This window comes from Mesoplodon bidens (genome assembly GCF_964165515.1).
Source record: "Mesoplodon bidens genome assembly, chromosome: 2".
Lineage (NCBI taxonomy): Eukaryota > Metazoa > Chordata > Mammalia > Artiodactyla > Ziphiidae > Mesoplodon > Mesoplodon bidens.
The window spans coordinates 99,990,938-100,016,773 of record NC_138177.1 but is presented as its reverse complement, the minus strand read 5'-3'; the positions used below and the strand labels follow the sequence as shown (position 1 = coordinate 100,016,773).

At 35.3% G+C, this 25,836-nt stretch overlaps 1 protein-coding gene across 3 annotated transcripts in view; it reads right to left on the bottom strand.

Annotated features, from left to right (window-relative positions):
* DPYD (dihydropyrimidine dehydrogenase) overlaps positions 1-25,836 on the bottom strand; it is an 811,527-nt gene that overhangs the window by 408,591 nt on the left and 377,100 nt on the right. For all 3 annotated transcript variants that reach the window (XM_081225179.1, XM_081225181.1, XM_081225180.1), the window contains one exon: positions 14,959-15,143. In XM_081225179.1, the coding sequence (XP_081081305.1) occupies positions 14,959-15,143 (185 nt within the window). The remainder of the gene's footprint in view (positions 1-14,958; positions 15,144-25,836) is intronic.

Below are 25,836 nucleotides of genomic sequence, written 5' to 3'. Positions count from 1 at the left end.
CTCGCATTGGTCAGAATGGCCATTAAAAAGTCTACAAAAAAAAAAATGCTGGAGAGGGTACGGAGAAAAAGGAACCCTCCTACACTCTTGGTGGGAATCTAAATTGGGGCAGCCACTGTGGAAACCCATACGGAGGTTCCTTAAAAAATGAATAATATAATTATCATATGATCCAGCAATTCCACTCCTGGGCATATATCCAGAGAAAACTCTAATGTGAAAAATACATGCACCCTAATGTTCATAGAAGCACTATTTACAATAGCCAAGACATGGAAGCAACCTAAATGTCCATCCACAGATGAATGGATAAGGAAGATGTAGTATATATACAATGGAATATTACTCAGCCATGAAAAAGAATGAAATAATGCCATTTGTAGCAACATGGAGGGACCTAGAAATTGTCATACTGAGTGGAGTCAGACAGAGAAAGACAAATATCATATGCTATCACTTATATGTGGAATCTAAAAAATAATACAAATGAACTTATTTACAAAACAGAAACAGACTCACAGATATAGAAAACAAACTTATGGTTTCCAAAGGGGAAGGGGGGACAAGGATAAATTAGGAGTTGGGATTAGTAGATACAAATCACTATATATAAAATTGATGAACAACAAAACCCTACTGTATACCACAGGGACCTATATTCAATATCTTGTAAAAAATTATCATGGAAAAGAATAAAAATAAAGAATATATATATATTTGTATAAATGAATCACTTTGCTGTATGCCAGAAACTAATACAACATTGTAAATCAACTGTACCTCAATAAAATTAATTAATTTTAAAATTAATTAAGTTTTAGAAAAGAAAACAGCATGTAGACTATCACACAGAACCTCTACTTCATACAACCATAAGGGTCGGTTAAAAGGATAATACAGTACTTTAAGAAATGGCTTCTGTTAGCCAAGGATCCCTCCCAAATAATAAATAACATGTTGACAAATTTTCGAAAGTGTCAGTCAAGAAGGTAACAATTGCCATATTCACAGGCCCAGGGGCAAATGCAGCGACACTGCTGACAAGATGTCAATGACTAGTGTAAGAAAAGCCTGGTGACCAGCACAAGGTGGTGCCTGACAGCAAATCCATGTAGTACAAAGGAGTCAGTATGAGCAAGGTGAGAGTGATGAAGGTAAATAACAGAAGCTGACATTTAAGAAAGGTGACAGCAGCAATGTTAAGTATTAAGACTTGGAATAAAAAGCTCAAAATTGTAAGTCAACAACCTATCAGGCAATCCCTGCTTTTGTGTTAAGCTATTAACTCTGTATTTCTAGGAGGAGAAGTCTCTGATATAGGCTAAGGTGGGGATAGGATGCAGGGAGAAAACCAGTGCAGTCTCTCAGAGGTTATTTTGCCACGCTCAACAAGTCAGTTAGGCCTCTTTAAAACTCATTTGTCTCATCTTTAAAACAACGATTGTGAAGGATGTTGTGGGAATCAAACGAGAAAAATTGTAACACAGTTCTGCTCATTTTCACCCTTCCATTTCCATGTTAACTGTACCCCACCACCTGTTTTAGCAGTTGAAAGTAGCATTTATCACCAATGATCCGAGGGCATTTGTAAGATCTACTTCCTAAACCTCATGTGCCCTGTAATCCTCAGCATATTCAATTTTTCAACCACAGTTATCAAGTACCTACCATATGGTAGGCGTTTGTTGTCCAATCACCTACTATAACACAGGCGTTGTTCTAGGCATTGAGGATACCATAGAGAACAAAACTGACAAAACGTCACATTGAAGGCTACATTCCCATGGGATGTTGTCCTGCAGGCAGTGACTATGCAATATATGCTAAGTCATCCAAAAATGAAATAACATCATTTCGAGGGGGTGGTTGTATGGATTACAAAAGCCCAGTACCCTTGTTCTCATCCCCACTCTGGTACAGAGCTCTCTGATGACTAGCAGGAACTTACCTACGTGTTCTGCCTTCCATAAGCTCAGCTAAAGTTCAGCCAAGAGAACACCACGAGGAAGAGGATGCACAGTTACTGAAAAGAACAGCAGGGCTGAGGATGAAAAAACTTGGCTACAGCCCCAACATGGCCATCACACAGTTTCAACACCTTAACGATGGCATTACATTTCTCCTGTTCTTTTTTGTGGATCTTATTGCTGTCTTTTATCTCTTTGAGGATCTTTAACATACTTATTTTAAAGCCCTTTCAGAAGATAGTTCTATTATTCAATTCTCCTATAACTTGAATTTAATCTTTCAAAGTCTGTTCTTCAGCTTCCTACCCTATGTATTAAGTGGTTGAATCAGATGATATTCATATCTCTCTCAACCAACTTCAGCATAGGTTTTCTAATTTGTAAAATGGGGGGAAAATGGTTACTCCAGGGGTAATTTTTCAGTGTAACATGAATGTTAAGCTCCTAAAAAGGAAATGAGCATGTAGCAGGTATTCAGTAGATTAGATTCTTTATTTTTAACATGTATTATTTGGATTTCAGAACCATAAAAAATTATAATTTTGTCCTTTTAATGGATGAAAATAGTGAGGCACAAGATAACACATCAGAAACTTTAACAGGTTTCAAGTCTTTAAACTGGGAATTCCACCTCTATAAGTACATTGTGCTGTCTCAGAGCCATTAGTGAGATAACCAAAAGGCAATATGACATTCCCAAAGGTCTGAAGGGAGAATTAATGAATAATTAAGTCAGGGCTTGAACCCAGGTGTCTTGACTTTTAGGTTTCCATTACATCACCTTATCAGGATAATTTTCTTTTTTTTTTATTCTTATTTTATATTGGAGTATAGTTGATTAACAGTGTTGTGTTAGTTTCAGGTGTACAGCAACGTGATTCAGTTATACATATACATGTATCTATTCTTTTTCAAATTCTTTTCCCATTTAGGTTATTACAGAATATTGAGAAAAGTTCCCTGTGCTATATACAGTAGGTCCTTTTTGGTTATCTATTTTAAATATAGTAATGTGTACATATCAATCCCAAACTCGGATTCTTTACAACTTGTATAAAAGTCAACTTTACTAAATCATTGAATGCAGAGAATAAAATTCTAGCTCAAATTTTCAACTGAGTTATTTTGCATTTGAATTTTCCCCACTAACCTAAAGATTTTTAGTTCTTTGTTCTACTGTGATATTGTCCTTAGCACCATACAGCTCTAGGCATTAAGGTGTTAAAGATTTGGCATAGAATTCTTAACACCTATAGCCCACTTGGACCAAGTGACACTGCAGTGGCTAAGTTCTTTCATTCAACATCAGCACACGCTGAGATCAGGTTCTGTATGGCATGGATCAGATTTTTCAGAGTTATTTTTTCTACCCATTCTAATCTTGAGTTATCTGCCTGAAGTAGCAATCTACAGCTATATTGGTAAGGAAATATTCTGCCTTTTGGAGACAATTTCATTTTAAATTACTTTTCAGGTCAAATGCTGCCATTTAATAAGGTTTGGAACCTTATACAAAGTCAATAAAAGGCGTTAAAATTACTTATTAGTCATGGCATTTTCTTCCCCTATCACCAACTAGATAGTTTTGTTTTGATAGCTCCATTAGATATAGGCTCATTCCTCATTTTTTCCTTGATTTCCTTTTACAACATATAGATGATATGAAAAATAAATCTCCCTTCATATACAAAAAGCTACACATTATTAAAATTGAATTTTTAATAGAAAAAGTATTGTCTCTGATACTTAATAATTACTTTAAACATTAGCTAGGGAATACACCAAAAATTAACATGAATGTACCACCAAAGGCAAATTCTATAGATAGCACTATGGGGTTTATTGTATGCTTATTTACAAGCACTTAAAATGGACTTTATTTTTCAATAACTGTAAGCAAATTTAACTTTACTACTTCCCATTGAAAGGGATAAAAATGAGATCATATGCAATTCTGATTCTTTTTCAGTCTAAAGGTCCAGTTTCCCAATGAGAAATTGGGCTGAAGTCATCTCAATACTGTGATCCTGACCAAGTGGAAAAACTTAGCATGGAAACAGCATTTAGCCATGACATACTTCAATATTATTTTTCGGAGGCTATCACTATCTCAAACTAAATCCATTATGATTTAAAACTGTCTTTTTATTGATATTCATTGTTTTTCAACCTGACTGTGGCCAATGATTTATACCAATTTTCTTTTAACACAGGAATTAAAGAGTTTGAAATATATTTTAAAGGACACTTTTTCAATAGGCCTCAAGATTTTAATACAGCTGTCATTTGAATAGCCTTACCTCCTCTCAGTTGGAGAAGGGTTTAGAGAAGAAACCAGCTCCCTTGATACGACTGTTTTTATTTGAAGCAGTGGAGGATTCAAAAATTAGTATGACATATTGATGATGCCTTTTTTGAAAGGCATTTTTATTCCCTAAGTAGAAGAAAACTAGCTGGCTGTCAATCATTAAACCACAAATGAAGTCTTTGCCTGGCTAAGATATTTGCAACTATACCAATGCTGGTAAACTAACCACCAAATTATAGCCTTTTCTCTTGCCTCACCCAGATTTCACAGGGGCTGCACACCCAAATAAATGCCTCTTGGCTACCCATTCATCTAACAGCTGGAAAGATGACACTTGACATTTGGAAACTTTCCTGTGAAGATTGCTGCAAGGCTTTCCCATTAGCTTCCTGGTGAGACTGTAAGGTCGAATAAGCTGCCTCAAAACCTGCAAAGGGTAACGGAAATACTCTAATATTAAGCCTGTGTGATTTAAATTTCTAATTCTCAAATCATAGGTCTTCAGATACTGTAGAAACCACTGGTATATTTCAGGGCAAAAGAATGCCTTTGAAGATGTGAAATTAAAGTGATATTTTAAGCAATGATGATGATAACTGCCTTTTATTTAAAGTTGGCACTGAAGGTCTTCTAAGCAAGAGAGACTTGGACATAGATAATTTCTTCTAAGTTTGTTTTCTAAAATCCCAGACTGTCATATTTTTTTTAGCAACTGTTCATCTTTGTCCAGAACAGAAATCTTAAACATAAGGCACTGTCACTACCATTCTTTGGGCTTTATTTTCACATCATAGATGTTATGAGAGATAGGTTTAAAATTTTAACAATCCAACAGTGTGGGTTTGTTTGGAAAATCATTGACCCCAATATAAAATAAAATTGTAAATATTCCAGTATTAAGAAAATGCTGTGATCTTATAAATCTTTCAAGTATAAACATAGGACTTTTTTCTCTTTAGAAAGAGACCTTTCGAAGAGACCCCCAAATCAAAAAGTTTTAATAACCTGACAGTTCACTAAAGGTATTAGATAGATAAAATCCTTCACATAATCTCAAATCCTAAAGATGGCAGAAGGTGAAAGATTTCATTTATTGATATGAATGCACATAATTCAATTAGCTTTATAGCAATGATCCTTCTGCACTGTGCCCAGTTTTGAATTCCCCATCTTCAAAGTGTGCTTACAATTTTCTATTCTTGGTTGTTAACTCAGTATTTCCCATGTGAAAGATTCACAAGAATGAATAGGCCTCTCTAAATGTTCAGTCATATGTCCAAATGTAGATAAAATTAATTATTAAAGAGGAAAATGAAACATTTAAAAAATATATGCAGAAGGGCACTGAAGAAACAGCAGACATGAATGATGTAACTTTGAATCTTGAATTAATCACCATCTGAGACTGAAATCACTTTTTAAAAGTCAATTTAGTGAGGCTGAATTTTACCCTATTAGTGACAATGACAGATAGGGATTCCTCTGGATGGGAATCTCATGGCCCCAAATCACAAAAAAAACACGAACACAAACCTAGCTTTCTCACAACATTCCATTAACAAATCCACCAAGAGGAGTCTCAGCTCACAGAGAGAAAATGAAATACTTAGCAATGACTGGATGACTCTTTTCTCTTCAATTTAAAACCACAACTACCATGTTGTACTCACTCACTATATGGTGGGACTATGGCATATCTCTCTCTCCACTAGGTACTGAAATCACAAACTTGTTTCACATAGCCTATTGAACTACCATCAGATAGATGGTAATGGCTTTCTGTCACTCTTGATCTGGGGCAGATCTGAACTAGTGACCAAAATGTTGTAGGCTCTGTATCTCATTACTAACCCCCTGAGAGATCTAGTTCTCTCAACAACTAACTATTCTTTTGTGCCTCAATGACACCAAAAGAAAATACACAAAAACCTCAAGCAGTAGAGAAGCAGGTCATCCATGCAAGGAATTTATGATAGTTTTGAAGAACTTTACAAATACCTATTTCAAAATATACCCATATACTACATACATTAACTGTGAGAGAAATTCATTATAATCTTCATTAAAATATCATATAAGCTTCACTGAAGCCGAACGACACTGTAGAAAGTTCAGCTGAAAAAACACTGTAGAAAACTAAAACTTAAAATATACCTGTGCTCTGTGATCTTACAGGGTTAGGAAAGACATTTTAGATCTAGTATGATGCTCCAATATTTATGTGTGTATCCTGTACATACATTCTAAGATAATTTTGCCACAAGAATTAGTTTCAGGAGGGATTGACAAAATGGAAAGTATAACATAAAGAAATAATCATAACAGTATCAGGCACTTTAACATGGATACTTATGATAGGAACACAGCTTATTTAATTAAGGGTAAAGTTTGAGAAAACACAAAAAGAATATCATTTGGGAACATGCATGTAGACAAACTCATGTATATAGAAGGAACACTGAAACTAAACCAATAAAAAAATTAACTTTTTGTTGTAGAAAGTTGACCTCAAATGCTGACTGCCAATAAACAGTATTCTGTAACTATTTAACTTCAACTATTCTGTAACTAAGTATTCGTTGACACCTAAAGTCACTTGTAAACTGAGTAACCAAAACTTTTTTTTTTTTTTTTTTTTGCGGTACGTGGGCCTCTCACCATTGTGGCCTCTCCCGTTGCGGAGCACAGGCTCTGGATGCGCAGCCTCAGCGGCCATGGCTCACGGGCCCAGCCGCTCCATGGCATGTGGGATCTTCCCGGACCAGGGCACGAACCCGTGTCCCCTGCATCAGCAGGTGGACTCTCAACCACTGCGCCACCAGGGAAGCCCCCAAAACATTTTTTTTAATGTTTCATGACCCAATGCCTCCTTCCTTACCCTTTGCAGTTTCTCATGAACTCTACCTAGAAGAAACCAGGTGTTATCCTTTTCATTTCTTGCCTATAGTTGAATAAGCTCTATACAAATTCTGTCCTTTATTTGAGTTTCTATTAATTCCATATTTATCCTTCCACTAATAACTCTTGTCTTTTGCCTTTCAATATTTATCTTTGTACCACAACTGCTTTCATAGCAGCAGCATGTACATTTAGATAAACCCTTCCACTACCAGTAATAAATATTGTTTTTTTTAATGTTACATATAAGAGATAGTGAATTTAAAATAGAATTCTGAATCACAGAATAGTGACATGACTAAAGGATCACTCTAATGATGTAATCAAACCAGTGACTTTTGAGATAATTTCCATATATTTAGATTGCTTTATTTGACAAAATGTCTCATGTTTACAAGATCATTTTCTGAGAACTACCATGATTACTTTAGGAAAAATAAACTTCTGATCTAGGATTAGACTTAGAAGAATTTAGCTTGTATTCTATCTCCAAGTTCTCAGAGAAGGCCATAGCATGGTGAGATATCATATGGCCTTTTTTCCCTCTACGTTTTGTGACTAAATTTTTGTTTGTATGTCAATACTAGAACAAAGTAAGTGCTGAATCTTCTGAATGATTGTATTTTTGTAAAGAACATTTGGTATTAAGGTATTAAGGTCCTCTTTGGTAAAGTAGGACCTTAGGCACCTTTTACACTCTCTTAACCAAGTTCTTTGCACCAAACAGATTCACTAGACTAGTTTCTTCTCTCCTTTTCCTCTGAGATATACAAAGGAAAGCCAAGGAGTACTGAATCTTTGTAATGGGTGGGATGCTCCTGTGTGCCTATGAACCTTCTACTCCACCTGTTGAGTTGTGTGCTTATTAAGAGTCACTTGTACATTCTTTACCCCATTTGTGTTGGCTCAAAGTGTTAATAAAAGTTATATAAATCAATGAGCTATACGAATGTGAAAAGAAAGAGGGTTGATTCTGTGAAAACTAAGTTGATTGTTTTCAAAAGATATGATAAAAAGGTGAGTTACTAAAAAACAAATGCTGTCAAATTAAGTGTGTCAGAAACAACTGAAATGACTTATTGCCCAGAAAATTGCTATGTATGTTCCTTGAAAATGTGGCTCCACTTTAAAAAACAAAAATGGAAGTTGTAGACAATATATTATACTTAGGTTTAGATAAGAAATATTCTAGAACTCCAGTGACTGGATTGAAAAGATCTTGGCCCTGCTTACTTTTTTTTAAGAGAAATGAAAATGAGAAAATATCTAAATGCATTAAAATAAAATGATATGCTTAATATATGTGTATATCCTTTTTATGCATCCCCATTCTAACTTTTTCGGATTAACCAAAAAATTATTGATTATTGTTTCATAGGACAAGATAACTTTTTTGTACTCCTGTGTTTTTAAATAAATGTTCTGGATTTAACCAATTTATCATTGATAAATGGTCTGGATTTACCTATATAATTAAATGTCTAATTTTTACTCCAATTAATAATTAAATAGTCTTTAATCATACTAACTGAGCTAATTATCCCTCTATTTTCTTTCTCTGGGAAGTTCAAATTCCTAGAACTTTTCTATACACTTAATCATTCTGGTTAAGGTATATTTTTAACCAGAATTAAGTTATACACAGACTACAGCCTCCAATCACAATCTTCTAATTTCAGTTTCAAACTACAGAGGAACTCTCAGGAGAAGCTCTATTGCATTATTATATTTTTAAATTTTAACACATACTGCAGGGGAAGATATCAAGGACTGCTGCTAATTGGCAAGAAAACTAAGATTCCAGAGTTGAAAAGTACCAGGGAAGTAGTTTAGTACAGGGGAACTTAACAGTTAGACATTTGTGTGTTCAAATCTTGGCTTCATTTCTAACAGGATACTGACCTTGAATAGGCCTATCATTTGAGCCTAAAGTAAAGTAGGTAAAGTTGGTAAAGTATTTTTACCAGCTATGAAACATAGATAATGATGCCTGTTTAACAGGGTCATTATAACCAAAAACTGTACAATGTATGATAGATGCTAAACAATTAGTGGCTGTTATTTCAACGGTTGACAAGTGAATATAAAAGGCATGTTCCAGAGAGGATAAAAATCAGGGACTACTTCTTTTGAGTCTTCTCTAATAATTCTAGTCAACATTGATTTCTGTTCTTTGACTAATTTAGCATTTATTTGTTATAGTAAATTTAGCTTTCTATTACATCATATATATTTTTCTCTAACTATATCACATGGATGAAATAATTGAATTCAAACATCATTATAAGCTCCTTTAGAGAAGGAAGGCTGATGGGTTAATGTGGTTAATTTCTTTTTTTTCCTATTACAGTACTTTTTATCTATCCATCTGTCCACATACATGCACACACACACACACACACAGACACATACACACACACACACTAGTTAAATAAATCCATTACAAAGATACAAGTACAAGTGCAAATTTGAAAATTTATAGAATTTTTTTGTTTACCTGTAGTCATTCTTTCAGTTACATACTCTTTCTTTGGGTACACTGTCAAAATTATCTTAGATAGTCAGTATTCTCTTTAAGTGAAAGAAGAAAACTCAAATATGTTTGGACTCCACTAATATCATAGTATTATAAACAAGTAAGGTGAAGTCATATTGGATCATTTATTAGTACAACTAAAGAAGAGGAAGTTTAATATTTTAAAATAATGACTTACAAGGAGGGAAATGTTGACAAAATGAAAAATATTTCTCTCTCTATAAATTCCAGATCTGACACTATCACTTCTTTATTCAAACAGTTCCTACCACATTCCTGCTCATTACATACTCCAAATTAAATTCCCAAACTGGGTATTCTCATCATGTTCTAACGCTAGTATAATAAACCCCAGATCCTTTCTCTCATTTTTCCTATATAGTCTCCATGTTCAGGGCCTCCACTAGCCCAGACTGCCTTTTGGTGAAAAAAAAAAAAAAAAAAAAAAAAAGCTGTAGCACAGGTGCAAGGCTTAGGGAGCAGGCAGAAAGCACCTTTGTGAAAATTCAAGGAAGGCACTCCTGCCTCTGAATAGAAGCAGCACAGCAAAAGATGCCATTGTTTGGTGAGTGGAGCTTGGTCTGAATTTCAGCCAACTGGTACCCTTGTTTGGGTAGCCCTTGCACAGTGGGCAAGCTATGCAATCTTACCCAGTAGGTTTCTTTAAGTTCCAGCGATTCAAATCACTCAGTATTCTTCCAGTTTTTCTTATCTTCCCTCTTTACGTGTATCTTGATTTTTATGAAGTCTGCTCACTCCATATCCTGATACCCACCTCCAGGAAGAATCGATCATTATCTCTTCCATACTGCCTCGTGCCTTTACATTTTTTATTATTGCATTTGTTATTTTGTATTATATGTATGCTTCCATAACTATTTGTAAAGCACCATTTTAAAAAACCACTGCTTATTGAATGAATGAATGAATCCATGCATGAATGACTACATGGATAGACAGATGGATGCATATGGATGAATAAATGAATGGCTAGATAATGGCTTATCGTGACCTGAAACAGCCTCTTTCAATCTTCATCTGTTAAAATACTATACTTTGACTTTCTATTCAAATCTCCTATTTTATAATTTTTCTCTGATACCATTTTAACAGTCCAAAGGGAATAATCTCTAATAATTCACAAACAATAAATATTTAGAGCTCAGACTCTTTACTAAGAACTTTCCATAAATTCCCTTATGTATTCTTCCCTGAAGCCCAATAGGGTAGCAACTTTATTATTGCTCCTTTATTAATAAATCATTTCTTTACCCCTAAGAAGACCACGTCTTAGAGAAATGAAGTGACTTTACCAAGGTCATACAGTTTGAAAGTATTGTTGAAATCAGATCTGTTTAGTTCAGAGCTCAAATTTCTAACTACTCTATTATACTTCTCCTCATTTATTCACTATGGTACCCTCCCAAAGTCGTGTTAGACCCAACAGCTGGTACTCAATGATTAAATTAACTAATAAAATTTAAGTGAAGCTCACTTCAGATAACTATGGGAATTACTGAAATCCCAACATGTGTGTCTTTAAATAATCACATTTACCTGAAAAGGTGTATTTCAAAGAAATTCTAAATATCCAATTGCAATGATTGAATTGGATTTAATACTATACATTGGATATACATTTAATACTATACGTTGGAATTAATACTATAATGTATGTATAAAATCATTTTTTAAGTCCACTATCTAGTGTTGCATGCTTCCCCAAAGTATAACATAAGACAAGGTGTTATAAACCTTCATTCATGAATACACTTCAGGCACTATATAAATTTTTCTAAACTAATGCTACAATGGTAAGAAAACACTAGTTATTTACAGTGCTAATTAACTTATATAACAAATATATTAGTTTTCTTAATTCTTCTTTAAATTCCTTTAAGATCAATTATCCCTAAGTTTTTTCCTATTTAATGATGAATACACTCCTTAATTTGAGTGTACATTAGTAAACTAGCATGCCACTGGCTTGTGTAGCATCAGACCAGTAAGAAGGCTTCAATCAGGGAAACAGGATGCTAAAGAACACACTAGAAGGAAAGTGTTTCTGGAAGAGGAGAAGGAAGCAAAACCTGAAGGACAAGCGTGATACAGACAGGTGAAATGGGTGGAGTTGGGAAAGGCCCAGATGTAGGAGATATCTTGATGTGTTAAGGGAAATTCAAATTGGTATCACAAGCTAAGGAGTTTGGACTTTATCTTGAGTATAAAGAGGAGCCTCTGAAGATTTTTTTTTTTTCTTTTTTTTTGCGGTAAGCGGGCCTCTCACTGTTGAGGCCTCTCCCCTTGCGGAGCACAGGCTCCGGACGTGAAGGCTCAGCGGCCATGGCTCACGGGCCCAGCCGCTCCGCGGCATGTGCGATCTTCCCGGACTGGGGCACGAACCCGTGTCCCCTGCATTAGCAGGCAGACTCTCAACCACTGCGCCACCAGGGAAGCCCAATGATTGCTCATTTTTATCAGCACACATTTATCAGATTCAGGGAAGTAGAAAGGTAACAGTGAAGTAAAAAAAAAAAAAAATACCCTTAAGAATCTTTCTGAATAATAATTGTGAAGCACTACAAAACCACCATCATCATAAAATATAGTAAACATTCTCTATGTCTTTTAATTTAAAAGCTACAAATGGATTTAAATATTTAGAAAACAATAACACACGCCATTCTCCACTTGCCTATGTTCAATTTTACCTTTTCAAATCTCTCTAGCATCTCTGCCTTCCCACCATTTTCACTTCTGCAAACTGAATTCACATCTTCACTAGGTTTTATCTGGCGTAGCACAAAAGCCTTTTCCCTTCTGGGTCTACTTTCATTTCTTCAAGGAGTTAACAGACTGGTCAGTGAGATGTCTGGTCAACCAAAAATCATATTTCACACAAAAAATAAGCCAATTAAAATAAGTGTATGAAAGTCTTTACAGGGATAGAATTGACCAGGCATATCTGAGAGAGAGAAGAAAAGAAAATTTAGATAAATAACTCATAAATAAGGGTGTGTATAGCAGTGTTGTTTTATGAGGAAAATAGGTGTGTGAACACACTAGCATAAATCTTTCAACTGTGTTTTCTTAAGAATTATCTCTATTCTGAGACTGTGCTGATTCCTACTTTTCTCATAAACTTTCTTGTTAATAAATGCGAGTAAATATTATAATTTCATGTGTTTGAGTGTTTATTTTAATGCTGTTACTCAGCAAAACAAGAAGCAATCAGCCCTATATTGGTTTCCAAATTGATTTTGAAAATTTTATTAGTCTGAGTAATCCAGAGTTTGAGGACCATTGATGTAGAGGATTTGACTCTAGGAATCAGAAATGTTAAATACTGGAGATGAAACAAGTTTAGGAGATCATGTTTGGTTTAAAAGAAGTGAGTCTGAAGTGTAGGTAAGATATATATCCAAATGGAGTGGTGAATTTGAAATGTAGTTTAGACAAGTGAAGATGTTCAGCAGACAGCTGGATCATGGAAGAGAATGCCCTACTGGAGATACAGATTATGGAGTTACGTGCTCAGGAGCCTTGGGATAACACTATGAAAATAAGAAATAAGAGTAGAATGAGAAAACTAGAAGAGTGATAAGTTTGGGGACAGAAAAAGTGAAAAAGCCAAAGCAGGAGTCCATCCTGGGTAGCTGTCTTGAACTGTTCCTGCTGTGAATTTCTGAGGCCATATGGACTCTCCAAAATACAGATGCTGCAGCAACTAGAGCCAAAACCATTACCGACATGTCTCCTTTGTATTCCCAGATTTCTGTCTGTTAAAATTTCATTCCTTTTCCCCTTTTCTTCCTAGCCTAGTCCCTTTGGATTTATGAATGATTTGGACAGAATTCTTAATTTTAGATTTATCATCTCCCCAAAACACTGCTTCCTTTGTCTCTATGCACAACCAGTAGGCTGTGGTTTACACCCATTCTTAGAGCTTTACCTCTATGGGACAACACACCACCCTCTGGCCCAGATCCCAACATCTCAAGCCCCACTACTCAGAGATGCTGAGGTGAGGTGGGAGTAGGTTGGTTAACTGAATATAAAAAATATGATGTAATCAGTACCAAGTCCAGGCCCTACCTAGTAAGTAAGTAGTCATGGATGAATTACAGAAAGAGTAGAGAACAACCAGAATAGACTAAATGGTGGTGACAAAGAGGAAGAAAAATATTCAAGGAAACGGAAACATTAAAGACAAAGTGAATTGTGCTAGCATGTGAGAAACCAAAGAAACCAAAAGAAGGGAGGCAGGAATTATTTCGTGAATTTAGAGCCTTTCTTGAATAGGAAAGAAAAATAAGGATTTTATTTACAAGAGCAAACTTTTCCAGAAACATTTTATGTAAATGAGGTTACTGTGTCTACATTTAGTTAAATTATAGAGCAAGAAAAGAACAGAGTAGGGCTTCCCTGGTGGCGCAGTGGTTGAGAGTCCGCCTGCCGATGCAGGGGACACGGGTTTGTGCCCCGGTCTGGGAAGATCCCACATGCCGCGGAGCGGCTGGGCCTGTGAGCCATGGCCGTTGAGCCTGTGCGTCCGGAGGCTGTGCTCCGCAAGGGGAGAGGCCACAACAGTGAGAGGCCCGTGTAACAAAAAAAAAAAAAAAAAAAAAGAAAAGAACAGAGTATTTTGTCAAAAAGTAAGACAACTGATATCTAGTAGATATGGCTTTTCTCCCCAAGAGCACAAAACTACTGTACCAGAGTACGTTTAACTTTATATTTTATCATTTTTACATTCTGCATTTGTATCATAACAGCAAATAGTGAAAACATAATTACAATTGAAATTTATAAAATATTTGTTTTCTTTTCAATTAGGTGCATATAATTTAGGAAGTGAATAGGAACTCACTGATCCACATGGACAGACAACATAATTTTCTGGACTGTGCAAGATTATTAGGAATATAGATTCTATATCATACTGCATATCATCCAGATTTGATAAATGTATTATCTATGTCTTTAAGCATTGATAACTATCTTGAATACAGGACAAATAACTTCATAGTATTCCACTGGTAGGAATGCACAAATGAATTTTCAATCACCTAAACAGGTCTGCTATCCAGTCCACATTAAAAAAATTTTATCCAAGTAAATATGTATGTGACCTATTGCATATATAATTACTATATACCTTATAGAAATGCTCATATGAATGAGTAGCAAAAATAAAGAAGTACTTATCCATTGGAAAAAATTAACTGAAATTGATGGCAAACACCTACCTGTATATATTTGTGAATGTACCAAGAGGCTTGCTTTCCATCATTCACGGATTCCACTGTAGTGTTAGCCATGCCAACAACATCACCACCTGCAAACACCCATGGTTCACTGGTTTGCATAGTTTCTGGATCTACTTCTGGGAGATCCCATCTGTTAAATTTTATAGGGCTCAAGGCTTCTTTTACTGGAAAAAAGTGAAAGACAACAGGCAATGACTAATCTGTGCATCACATAAAATTAATTTAAAAATTAAGAAAAATTATGATGTAATTATTGTTCTAGGGATTCAAACAACTGTTTTTAATGAACCATAAAAATGGAAAGTTAATGAAATATCTTAGTTAACAACACATTCAAAGTGTACTGACTTAACCGATTCAAAATAAAACTCACATGTAGGTGTTAAAGACCACAGATTTGGGCAATGTTTCAGATCTGGTATTTATGTGTAAGAAGTTTGGCAGACTACAGTCCTTTAAATATTCTAATGGTTATAAAACGCATTTTCTAAAACTTTGTCCATTACCATTATTTTCACAAATTTGTTACTACTCGTATGATCCCAAATTTATTCCTGTGTAACACAGATGTAAGTTATATTGTGAATTTGAATCAACTGCCAATCTCTTTCTTTCACAGCAAGTTTTATGAACAAAACAAGACAATATCTTCTACGTTTCCATCAAATTACTTACACTTCATGTTAAGAGATTTAATGGACCCAGAATACAGTTACATTTAGCCAGCAATTTCTGTTTTATTTTGTAAAAATCTACAAATGCAACCATTAACATTAGTTCCTTGTGGAAATTGCTCTGTAAAAGAGATTTAAATTATCTGCTAAATATGCTGTGTTCCAATGAATCTAAACATGTCAGGAAAAGGAAGAGGTTGAGTCCCTTTAAGAAAAATTACCTAAAGGAAACTCACTCGTCACAGGATCTGGATATTTGGAAAAGATAAAAGAAACTAAGTTAGATTAAGGGGTTGATCTAGAGAAGAAATAAAGAACGGTAGACAGTACCATATATGATGGAGCAAACTGAGCCAGTGTTTAAGATAAAATGTTCTTTCCAGGTATTCATATCATGAATTTTAAGCACAGCTTCTCAAGATAGACTAAGGGAGCTATTTTTTACTCCAATTGAAAAGAAAATATAATAATATAAACAGAAGGAGAAAATATTGGAAGTTCTTAGAATACAAAAATTAGTTGTTGAATAGATGAATAATTTAAGTTTAAAATAAAATAGCCAAATGTTATTCTAAAATTATTTTTTTCTGAGCAATAATAGAAAAAAACCCATAAAAATAAACACTGGTGCACATTTGTAGCTTTCTACTTGAAGAATATTAGAATTCTAGAAAACTATTAAGGGACTACTGTTGATTGTGTTTTCCCCACAAGACTGTAGGTTCTATGAGAACAAGATGCTATGCTGCTTACCACTGTGCCACCAAGCCTAGCACAGCACTTAAAACATAAGAGACACTCAATTCAATGGATGGATGGATGGATGGATGGATGGATGAGTAGATGGATCAATGCCATCATGCTCAGGTTTTTATTTAAAAATCTTCTATTGTTTGTATCTCTGATGCAATTTCACCCTTCATTGAGAGTAAAATTAAATATTCATGTAATTATTTTCAATACAGAATGGCATTCTGAGAAGATTTTTCTATTGTCTTTAAAGGTCACATGAAAAGAGACCTTTAGCATTTGCTCCCTGTTGCATAACAGATCATCACTACCATCTGTTGACAGTAACCTGAGTTGCAAAACGTCGATAGTGAGCATGGCTCGTCAATTCAACCTATTATAATAATGGTAACTGTAACACACCATCATTGAATGGTATAGAGACATACACACACACACACACACTCAGATGCAAGGGGTAAAAAATAATTCTCCTGTATAAGAAATGACCTTATTTGTCCAAGACTTTGATACAACCTTGTCCTACATAGAGATCTGAAATAAAGACGGTCTTTAAATGAGAAGAAATTCAAAATTATTTCACTAGGAGATCAAAGCTCTTTTATACATTTTCCTCATTTTTTTACAAGAATATCCTTGAAGATTAGCACAGATTTCACTCTAAGCTTGAGCAATGCAGGGATTATGCCTTAGTTATCTTTGATTTCCCACAGCAGCTATTAAAGTCAAAGACATATATACTGTGAAGTTATTGAAGCCTAAGCTTCAGGGTCCCTCACTTGCATGGGCCTCTTTCAAGACCTAAATTTGAATTTGTAACTTTTTTCTTTTTTATAGAAAGTCCTCAAGTTATATAGGCTTCAGGTCTCGCAAAACTTGAATCTACTCTTCAGTAAAGTGCACCTTAAATAGTAGATGCTGAATAAATGCTTGCTGAATTAAGTTGAAGTTCATGAGTAACGTGCTTTATAACTTTTTTATGATTTACAAATGCATATGGTATGATTCACTTTAATATTAGAGCTCTATCACTAACTCAGTCAATAAATAGGAGACATTACTAGAAGTTTAATAAGTAATTCTTACATTTCTTAAAATATTTAGCACCAACACTATAAGTCAACCTAGGAATATTTATTTGTGAATTCAAAAGCACTATTCTACTCATGGGTCTTTCCATTGGATACACTTTGTATTACTTTATGTCTCTAAACATTCATACATACTCATGTTTACTTTTTAAAATATGCTCTCTTTCCTCAATATTTAACTCAATTATAACTTGAAGTCAGACCTGAATATAAACTTTTAATTTTTGTATCATTTGTAACATCCAACTAACCTCACAAATAATCAAATAACTATGACACTGTATTCCAAAACAGAATTTTTCTCTCACAGTAAAAATTATCTCAGACCTCTTTTGAAAATCACCTATTTAATTTTCCCCCTACTCTTTTTAGAGTTTAACATGTTTAACATGTTCATAGTTTCATTTAAGAAATAAATAGAAAAAATGAGATCAAGTAATTGGTTATGATGTTATTAAATAGTATAGCAAAGCTTACATCAATCAAAATAGAGATCATTTGTTTGCATTTTAATATCTAATATTTTAACTTTTTCTTTGTCCAAATGATTAAGGATCATTGAAAAAATTGAAAAAATTGAAAAAAATAGAACATGGACAGCTTATAAGAATATAAGCGATGCTTTAGTGGGTCCGAAATGTTTTCAATCAGTGGCACTAAGCAGCTAACACAAGAATGACTATTCATTACAACTTGAACATCAAGTGATTAGGATCGTTTCCCTGTAGGCACAGTGGACTCAATATTTAAACATGAGAGACAGAGAGAGGGGATTAATTAATTTTTTGAAACTTTGTTGATTCTGATTGTGGATCCTAATAACACTTTTCACGATTTCGATGACTCTTTTGAAATGTAGCTATTTCTATTACTTAATCATATTTTTAAAGCTCCAAAGTATTTAATTTAGAACTCAAATTAAGGATTCAGTGAAAAAAATCTATATGCTTTTATTCATAATTTGTCAGGAAGGAGTTCATTTATTTAGCTGCTTCTTATTAGAGGGACTTTCATCCTCCTCGTCATTGTAACTATCCTTCTATGGACTCCTCACAGCTCTCTTACATCTCTGCTGATACGTTTAACTTGGAATACAATAAAAATAAGTCTCAGAAGGACATCTTCTGTTTTGCCTTTATCTAGCTTGGAAGGAATGAAAGCATAAGTGGATGAAAAATGTATATTTACATTTGCAAACCAAATAACTGCTTGCCATATCCTATGAAGTGTTAAATGAATATTAATAGAAGGACTGTATTATTTTCTTTCTTGTTTATAAAATAATAGGGGTGGGGGAAGAGGGATTTTCTGTTATGATCATACACAGTTTCCCCACAGATTTCCATGAGATTGCATCCTGCTGGAGACTGCAGCATATGTCCTGGTAGTTCCAGAGATGAACAGAAAAAGAACTTGAAAAAGAATCCCAAAACGTGCTTATTCACAGTCTATATTATTCTGCAAATGGGATAGAAATGTGTTAAATGTTATGGTGCCTGAAATTTTATGCAGTCTTTAAAAGGAAGGAAAACATCCTTAATTCATACCAAACATTCAAGATTTATGTTAATTTTCTGCTTTAATCACTACTATGTTCGAATGAGCTTATTTAAAAAACAAAGACACTCTGAGGTAGCTTTAAAACAAGAAATGGTTTTGAAATAGGAACTTTTAGTCAACTTAATGTTATGCATGAGATGATTTTTTTATATAGACTTAATTGTATTGTGACACACAAGTTCTTCAATAAGCCACAGCTTAAAATTGCAGAAACCGTCCCTCAGGGACACATCACTGGCAGATGCAGATTGCCAAGGTCAATTAAACTGATGTAGCTGTGCTGTCACATATGTAGAAGAGAAACCCACAAGCATATGACAAGTATATTTCTCAGTATTTATAAAAAGATGTCAAGAATGTTATATTTTAGTACATAAATATAAATTAATTCTCCATAAACAATAAAACAATACAACAGAAATCATAATGAAGAACGATTATTAGTATTCTTTGGAGAGTTTGAGATTCCTTAAAACAATGGGAGGAATAAAAAATTTCAACATTTATAATAAAATATCTTGAAAACAGATGAATTCATCAATGTGCTTGTTTAATTTTACGTAACGTATTAGCCAAGAGGACCAAAGCACAATGAAACAAAAAGGTGAGCTGAGGCAATAATCTCAGTAAATCAGAGCTGAAAGCAAAATCTCAGCAAGAGTAAATAAATTCTAATTACAGGGCCAGGATCTCAGAGTTGTGTTTAAATAGAATAACCTGGGGTAAGGAGGGGACAGAACCACAGAATGCCTTCAACTAAGAATATCAAGTCTGGTTGGCACGAGCTTTGTTCTCACACCTCCCTTCTGCCTCTGAGTATTCGAATCAATATGCTGTCCATTCCCAAACACAATGGAGCGGACAATGCCAATTCATCATTTTCTTTCTGTAAACCCCTCAAATTCAACCTTGATACTGTACCTTCCTGCTCCTACAAAACCTCAAGTACCTCTGATTGGTTTTTTTTTTTTTTTTGCGGTACGTGGGCCTCTCACTGTTGTGGCCTCTCCTGTTGCGGAGCACAGGCTCCGGATGCGCAGGCTCAGCGGCCATGGCTCACGGGCCCAGCTGCTCCGCGGCATGTGGGATCTTCCCGGACCGGGGCACGAACTCGTGTCCCCTGCATCGGCAGGCAGACTCAACCACTGCACCACGAGGGAAGTCCTCTCTGATTCTTTTTACACTATTGTCTTTCTCATATTCTCCTCTCTCATCTCCTATGTTGAAAAACTGGTCTTAACCTGATTCTCTCTTCTCACTGCCATTCTTACATCTTCTTTTATCTAATTTCTGGAGTAATTTACACTACCTACATTTTTTACCACCCAATTATTCCCTCCAGTGTATCCCTCTTATGAAAATTTGGTCTCTACGGTCACCAAATTCCGTGACTTCAGTTCTTCTCCTTTTTGCCTTTCTATAGCATCCAATAGACGAATCGGTAATTTTGATCTCCTTCTCTGATTTGCGGAATGCTACTCTATCCAGACTCTCCTCCTTTTTAAACTGTCCTTAGGCTCTATCTGGCTCCTCCTCATCTTGTCATCATCCTCTTCCCAGCTCTCAAATATTGTCTACTACACTTTTCTGTGTCAGAAATTATAGTTGTCTTGTGCTTTTTAACTTCACCTCTCTGGAAATGACCTCAAACATTACCTTCTGCTTTTTTTATTCTGACACTTCTAGCTGCCTGTTAGAGATTCCAATGTGGATGCTCTACTGTCCCTTCTAAATTGTCACATCTAAAACCCAGTTCACAAGCTTCCTGTGGGATTTTCACATTTCACAATTATTAGGAAGCTTGCTTTTTCACATCTCCTACTCAATGTGACCATCAAAGCTTCACTGAAACTCTTATCACTAAGATGATCCAGATTGCCACATCCAATGACCCTTCCCGTCATCACCTTACTTCAGGAACTACGGTGGGGTGGGGTGAGACACCCAGAGAACAAGATTTAAGAAGGTCCTTAGGCTCAAGATCGTGCAAGGGCAGGTCGGTGCCTCAACTGTCTCACCCTACGCATGGCACTGTCTTCCTTGATTTCTCAGTAGCATTCAACAGATGACCACTTCCTCCTCATAAAACTCCCTTGGCTTCAATGACACCACACTTTCCGCTTTTCCATTTGCCTCCATGATCACTCTTTAACCTTTACTGCTGCTTTTTCCTATTCTTCCTTCTCAAAAAAACCTAGAAATAGATCTTAGTCTTGGCATAATCTTTGTATCTTTTCTCTCCACTTATCTCAACATGCAGTCAGTTACCATGTTCTAACAATTCAACCAAAGGAGATTCTCTCCTAGTTACTTCTTACATCTCATTTATATCATCCTCACCTAATGAAGAATGTTAAGGAAAGCAATCAGCATTCATTGATCCCTTGTGTGAGGCAGACATGATGCTGAATATTTCCATACAGTAGTCTCATTTAGACCACAGCACAACTCTTTAAGGTAGGTATCAGCATCCTAAATATAGCCAAGAGGTGGTAAAGCCAGTATGTGAATCCAGTTATTTCTCACTCCAAAGCTCTCCTTGCCACCGAGCCTTGGTGTGAGGGAAAGAAAAAGCCAGGAATAGGCCAAAAACAGTCTCTTAAAGTTTCACTATTGGGAACCATGGGAATAATTAAAATGAAGCAGACTGGGGTTGGAGGGGCAGCAATTATCTTTCTTCTAGGTCTTATTTCCACAATTAGAGAATCAGCTCATTGTAGAGAAGAAACCCAAGTATTTTCCAAAAGCTTCTCAAAGCTTCTAAAGAAAGTCTCTACAGTGACAAACACACTGGTTAGAGAAGAATAGGCACTTGGCTAATTTCTTTTGATTGATTTAACTATTTGACTTTCCTGCTGCTATGGTTAAATAATGCTCAGTTTGGATATGCTTGTAGAATTCAGGCAGTGTAAAAGTACAGATTTAATTTTCTTTCCCTCCATGCCCAAGACAAGCTGAGGCTCCCCAAGTTAAATACAAAAGATGGATGTCAATAATAGCCTGTAGCAACTCCTTTTGTTTTACTTGTATTCTATAGGGAGTCTCATTCTCATTTCCTAAACTGACCAACTAATTAATTCAGAATTAAAATTGTCTAAGCACTTCACCTTGATTTGCTTATTTCTCTGCAATAATTCCATCTATTTAAAACACTAAACTCCTTGAAGATTTGATTTCATTTTCTCTGTAAGAGATCTCCTCAAGGAGGTCAGTGTCCTTGAGGAAAATACATGGGGATTGTTTTCAAATTCTCAGTTGGATTCCCAAATGCTGCACTTTGATTTGCTTATTTATATTCAACGATACCATCTACTTAAGACTACAAACTCCTTGAAGGAATAGATCATCCTTTAATCTGATTTGGACCATAATCATCATAATTCTATGCACATTTGGGTGCCTAATACCTCTTGATAATTAGGAGACAGTGAAAAAAGTGGAAAGGCTACTGAAATATTTTACGTATACTTCTCAATGAAAGAACTTTTTTAAATGCTGGATGATACCATCAAGTGATATAAATAACTACAGAAAGGGGTTAAAAAATGTTTAATATAAAATCCTCATTTGCTGCATTTAAAGCATAAATAAAAACAAATAGAAAGCCAGAAGTAAATTACACTACTTGTGAAAACAATATTATTAAAATATAAGTGAATACTGAAAAATATTTTAATTAACAAAATAAATCAAATGGAAAAGATTCCCTAAATAGAGCTTTAAAAGTAAGTCTATGTGTGTTTGACTGCCATGACTAATTATGTATCCATGTAATGTGTGTTCAATTTGGGCTTATTTAAATAGCAGAAATGCTCATTAGCTGCAGTATATCTGTGAAGCTTCAGTAAACAGTTTAATGGTTTTTATGTTTAACCAATTTCATAAGTTCCTGTAATTTTAGCTTTAGCAGCTCATTAATGTTACTTTTTGATATCCATCTTATGACTTTTTTTTCCCTTGTCAATCGGCTGTAGGCATACTTCAGTGCAAAATTAAAACATACAGTAGAATTTATTTTAAACAATTTTAGCACATAAGTAAATGCACAATTCAAAAATATAGCTTCTTTATAGAGAGTACTGGTTGTATTACCATGCAGTCAAGAACTATCTTTGGTATTGACAAAGGCTATATTCAATAGAATTCATGACGACAATAATGACAAACATTTATCGAGTGCTCCAGGAACATGTGGTTGGTTTTGGATGAGGCAATGTATATGTTATCTCACTGGATCTTCACAGAATAGGTATTATTTTAATTTTACAGCTGAGGAAACTGAGACTGAGATAAGCTACACAGATCACATTCTCAGGATTTGAACCTAACTACAAATGCACCACAGCTGTACCAACTGGGAATACCTTCAGAGGCATTTGGAGATAAACACCTAGACCTTAGTAGAGGGCCCTACATCTTGGGATTAGATATAGTCATATGATGGATGAAATTCAAGAGAAAGAACACAAACCTGGGTAAAAATAGAATGAACCATTTATTTTTTAAAGTGGCAGCAATCACAACCTGAACTAAAGCCAGAAGAGGAATCATCAGAGTTTCATGAGAATCAAGATGTTTCTGAGCCATACAGACAAGAAGTGATCATTTCAAGAAATGTCAGATACAAGAGAAATGTAACGTAGGTAACCAGATTTGGGGATCTGGAGTTCAATGAGCAGTAAAAAGATGACATGTGCAGGTAAATGATGAAGGCAAAAGGCAGAATAAAAGGGGTTAAGGAGAAAGGATCTGGCACAGACAGCAAGGCAGTGCATACAGGATGTTCTTCTGGGACTTTAATAATGATTGCATAGGAAAAAAATATGGCACTAGCTTGCATTGGTTCATTCAATTAGCAAATATTGTCTGCCGTGTACTAAATCCAGCTGTAGGCACTGTAGTAAACCACAGATAAGGGAACTGTCCTTGTGGGATGTACATTTCAGTTGGCAGAAGATAAAAAATAAAAGGTAAACAAGTAAGTGAACTATATAATAGTGACAATGGCTATGAAGAGAGATATATCAATGAGAGTGTTATGAGGTGAGGGGGCTGAGAAATGGAAGATCATGGTGGGGATGGAGGGGCACAGACGGCTCTTTGATGAGATGACATCTGAGCTAAAACAAAGGATAAGAATGAGCCAGCATGTGAAGACCTTGAGGCAGATCATTCCAGGCAGAGGGAACTGTTACAGAGGAGTTAGAATGAGCTGAAGTTGATGCACTTGAAGAGTAGAAGCGAGGCTTTATGTCCGTGGAAGAAAGCAAGCAAGAGAAGAGGAGAGGGGGCCTAGAGATAGGCAGAGGCCTGATCAAGGAGGGCTTCATAAGCTGTGGGAAGAATTTTATTCTAAATAAAGTAGGAAACCACTGGAGGGTTTGGAACAGGGGAATGAAATAATGTAATTCCTGTTTATAAAGCTGATTCTGGTAGGATTATAAGGAAGCAAGAGTAAATGCAGGGTGACCAGTGAGGAAGCTACTATTTTCAATGCAAGTGAAAGTATCAAGCATCTGACCATTCCCTCAACAGAAGGAGGACTTGCTGGTCTTCACGTGATACTTTACATAAACATTGCTTTCATATGCTTTTGTCTTTACTGTGAATTTTCTGTAGCAGTATTTAGAATAAAGCAATCATTTCATTCTATTCATCCCAACATTTATCCATCTCTTCATTCATCCATTTATCTACTCATTCAGTGAACCCTTGAGACTGTGCTGGGTACTTTGGGTTAAAATATGAATAAATTACTCTGCAGTCCTACTGTCAACATAATTTAGAGTATATAAGGTGTATAGGTTGAAATAGGAGAGAAGCAGGGGCCAAAAAAGAGACACAAAATTAATTATATGTTTCCCTCTGTGTGTGAGGGGAACATATTTTATTGACATGGCCCTTTAGATTTCAGGTACCCACCAACTTTAGAATAAAATTCAGATACTTTAGCCTAACACTAAGACATGTTGTGAATTAGCAATGATACATTTCTCCACCTTTACTATTTCTCGTTGTGTGCATTATGATCTAGCCAAAGGAATTACCCCTTGTATGTATCTAGCCTGTTCACTGTGATGAAATGTGCTTTCCTATCTCTAGTCTCTTAATTCCTGTCCAGTCCTCATCTCTATTACCAATGCCACTGCCTCCATAAAAACTTCTTTGATGCTTACAATCGGAAGTCATCTCTCCACCCTGTGTGTTATGCTAGCAGTTTATCTATTTCTCCTTGAGTCTACCTAATGGCATTTTGCATTTTCCCCTCTCTATTAGACTGCAAGCTCCTGTAGACAGGGACAATGTATTTTTTTTGTGTGTGTGAACCCAGGAGAACCTAACCCAGAATGTTGTAAACTCAACAAATATAGAATGAAAGAATGGGAAATAAGGTCCCACAAGTATGTAGGAGGGCAGATTAGAAGGGTGTTAAAATTAAATTGAAGCATTTGGTTTCAATTCCACCATCAGGGGAGAATAATTTTAGATTCTAAACTATGAGAGTAATACAATGATACTGGTGATGTAGTAGCTCATTTGGCAGCAGTGTGCAAATACAGGGAAAACATTTGGCCATGTTAATTTAAACAAAGTGAATTTTCAATACGCTTTTCAGAGGTCTTGGAAAATCTCTGGATGTTCACTGAACATAATATGCTTGACACTCTTTCGTCCACTTGTATGGAAAAAATGGTTGTGTAAATGAAAGTCCTTTGAAAACATTTGAAAAGCTTCATAATTATAAAATATTATAAGAATGGCTAGCATGGAAAAAAGGTTGG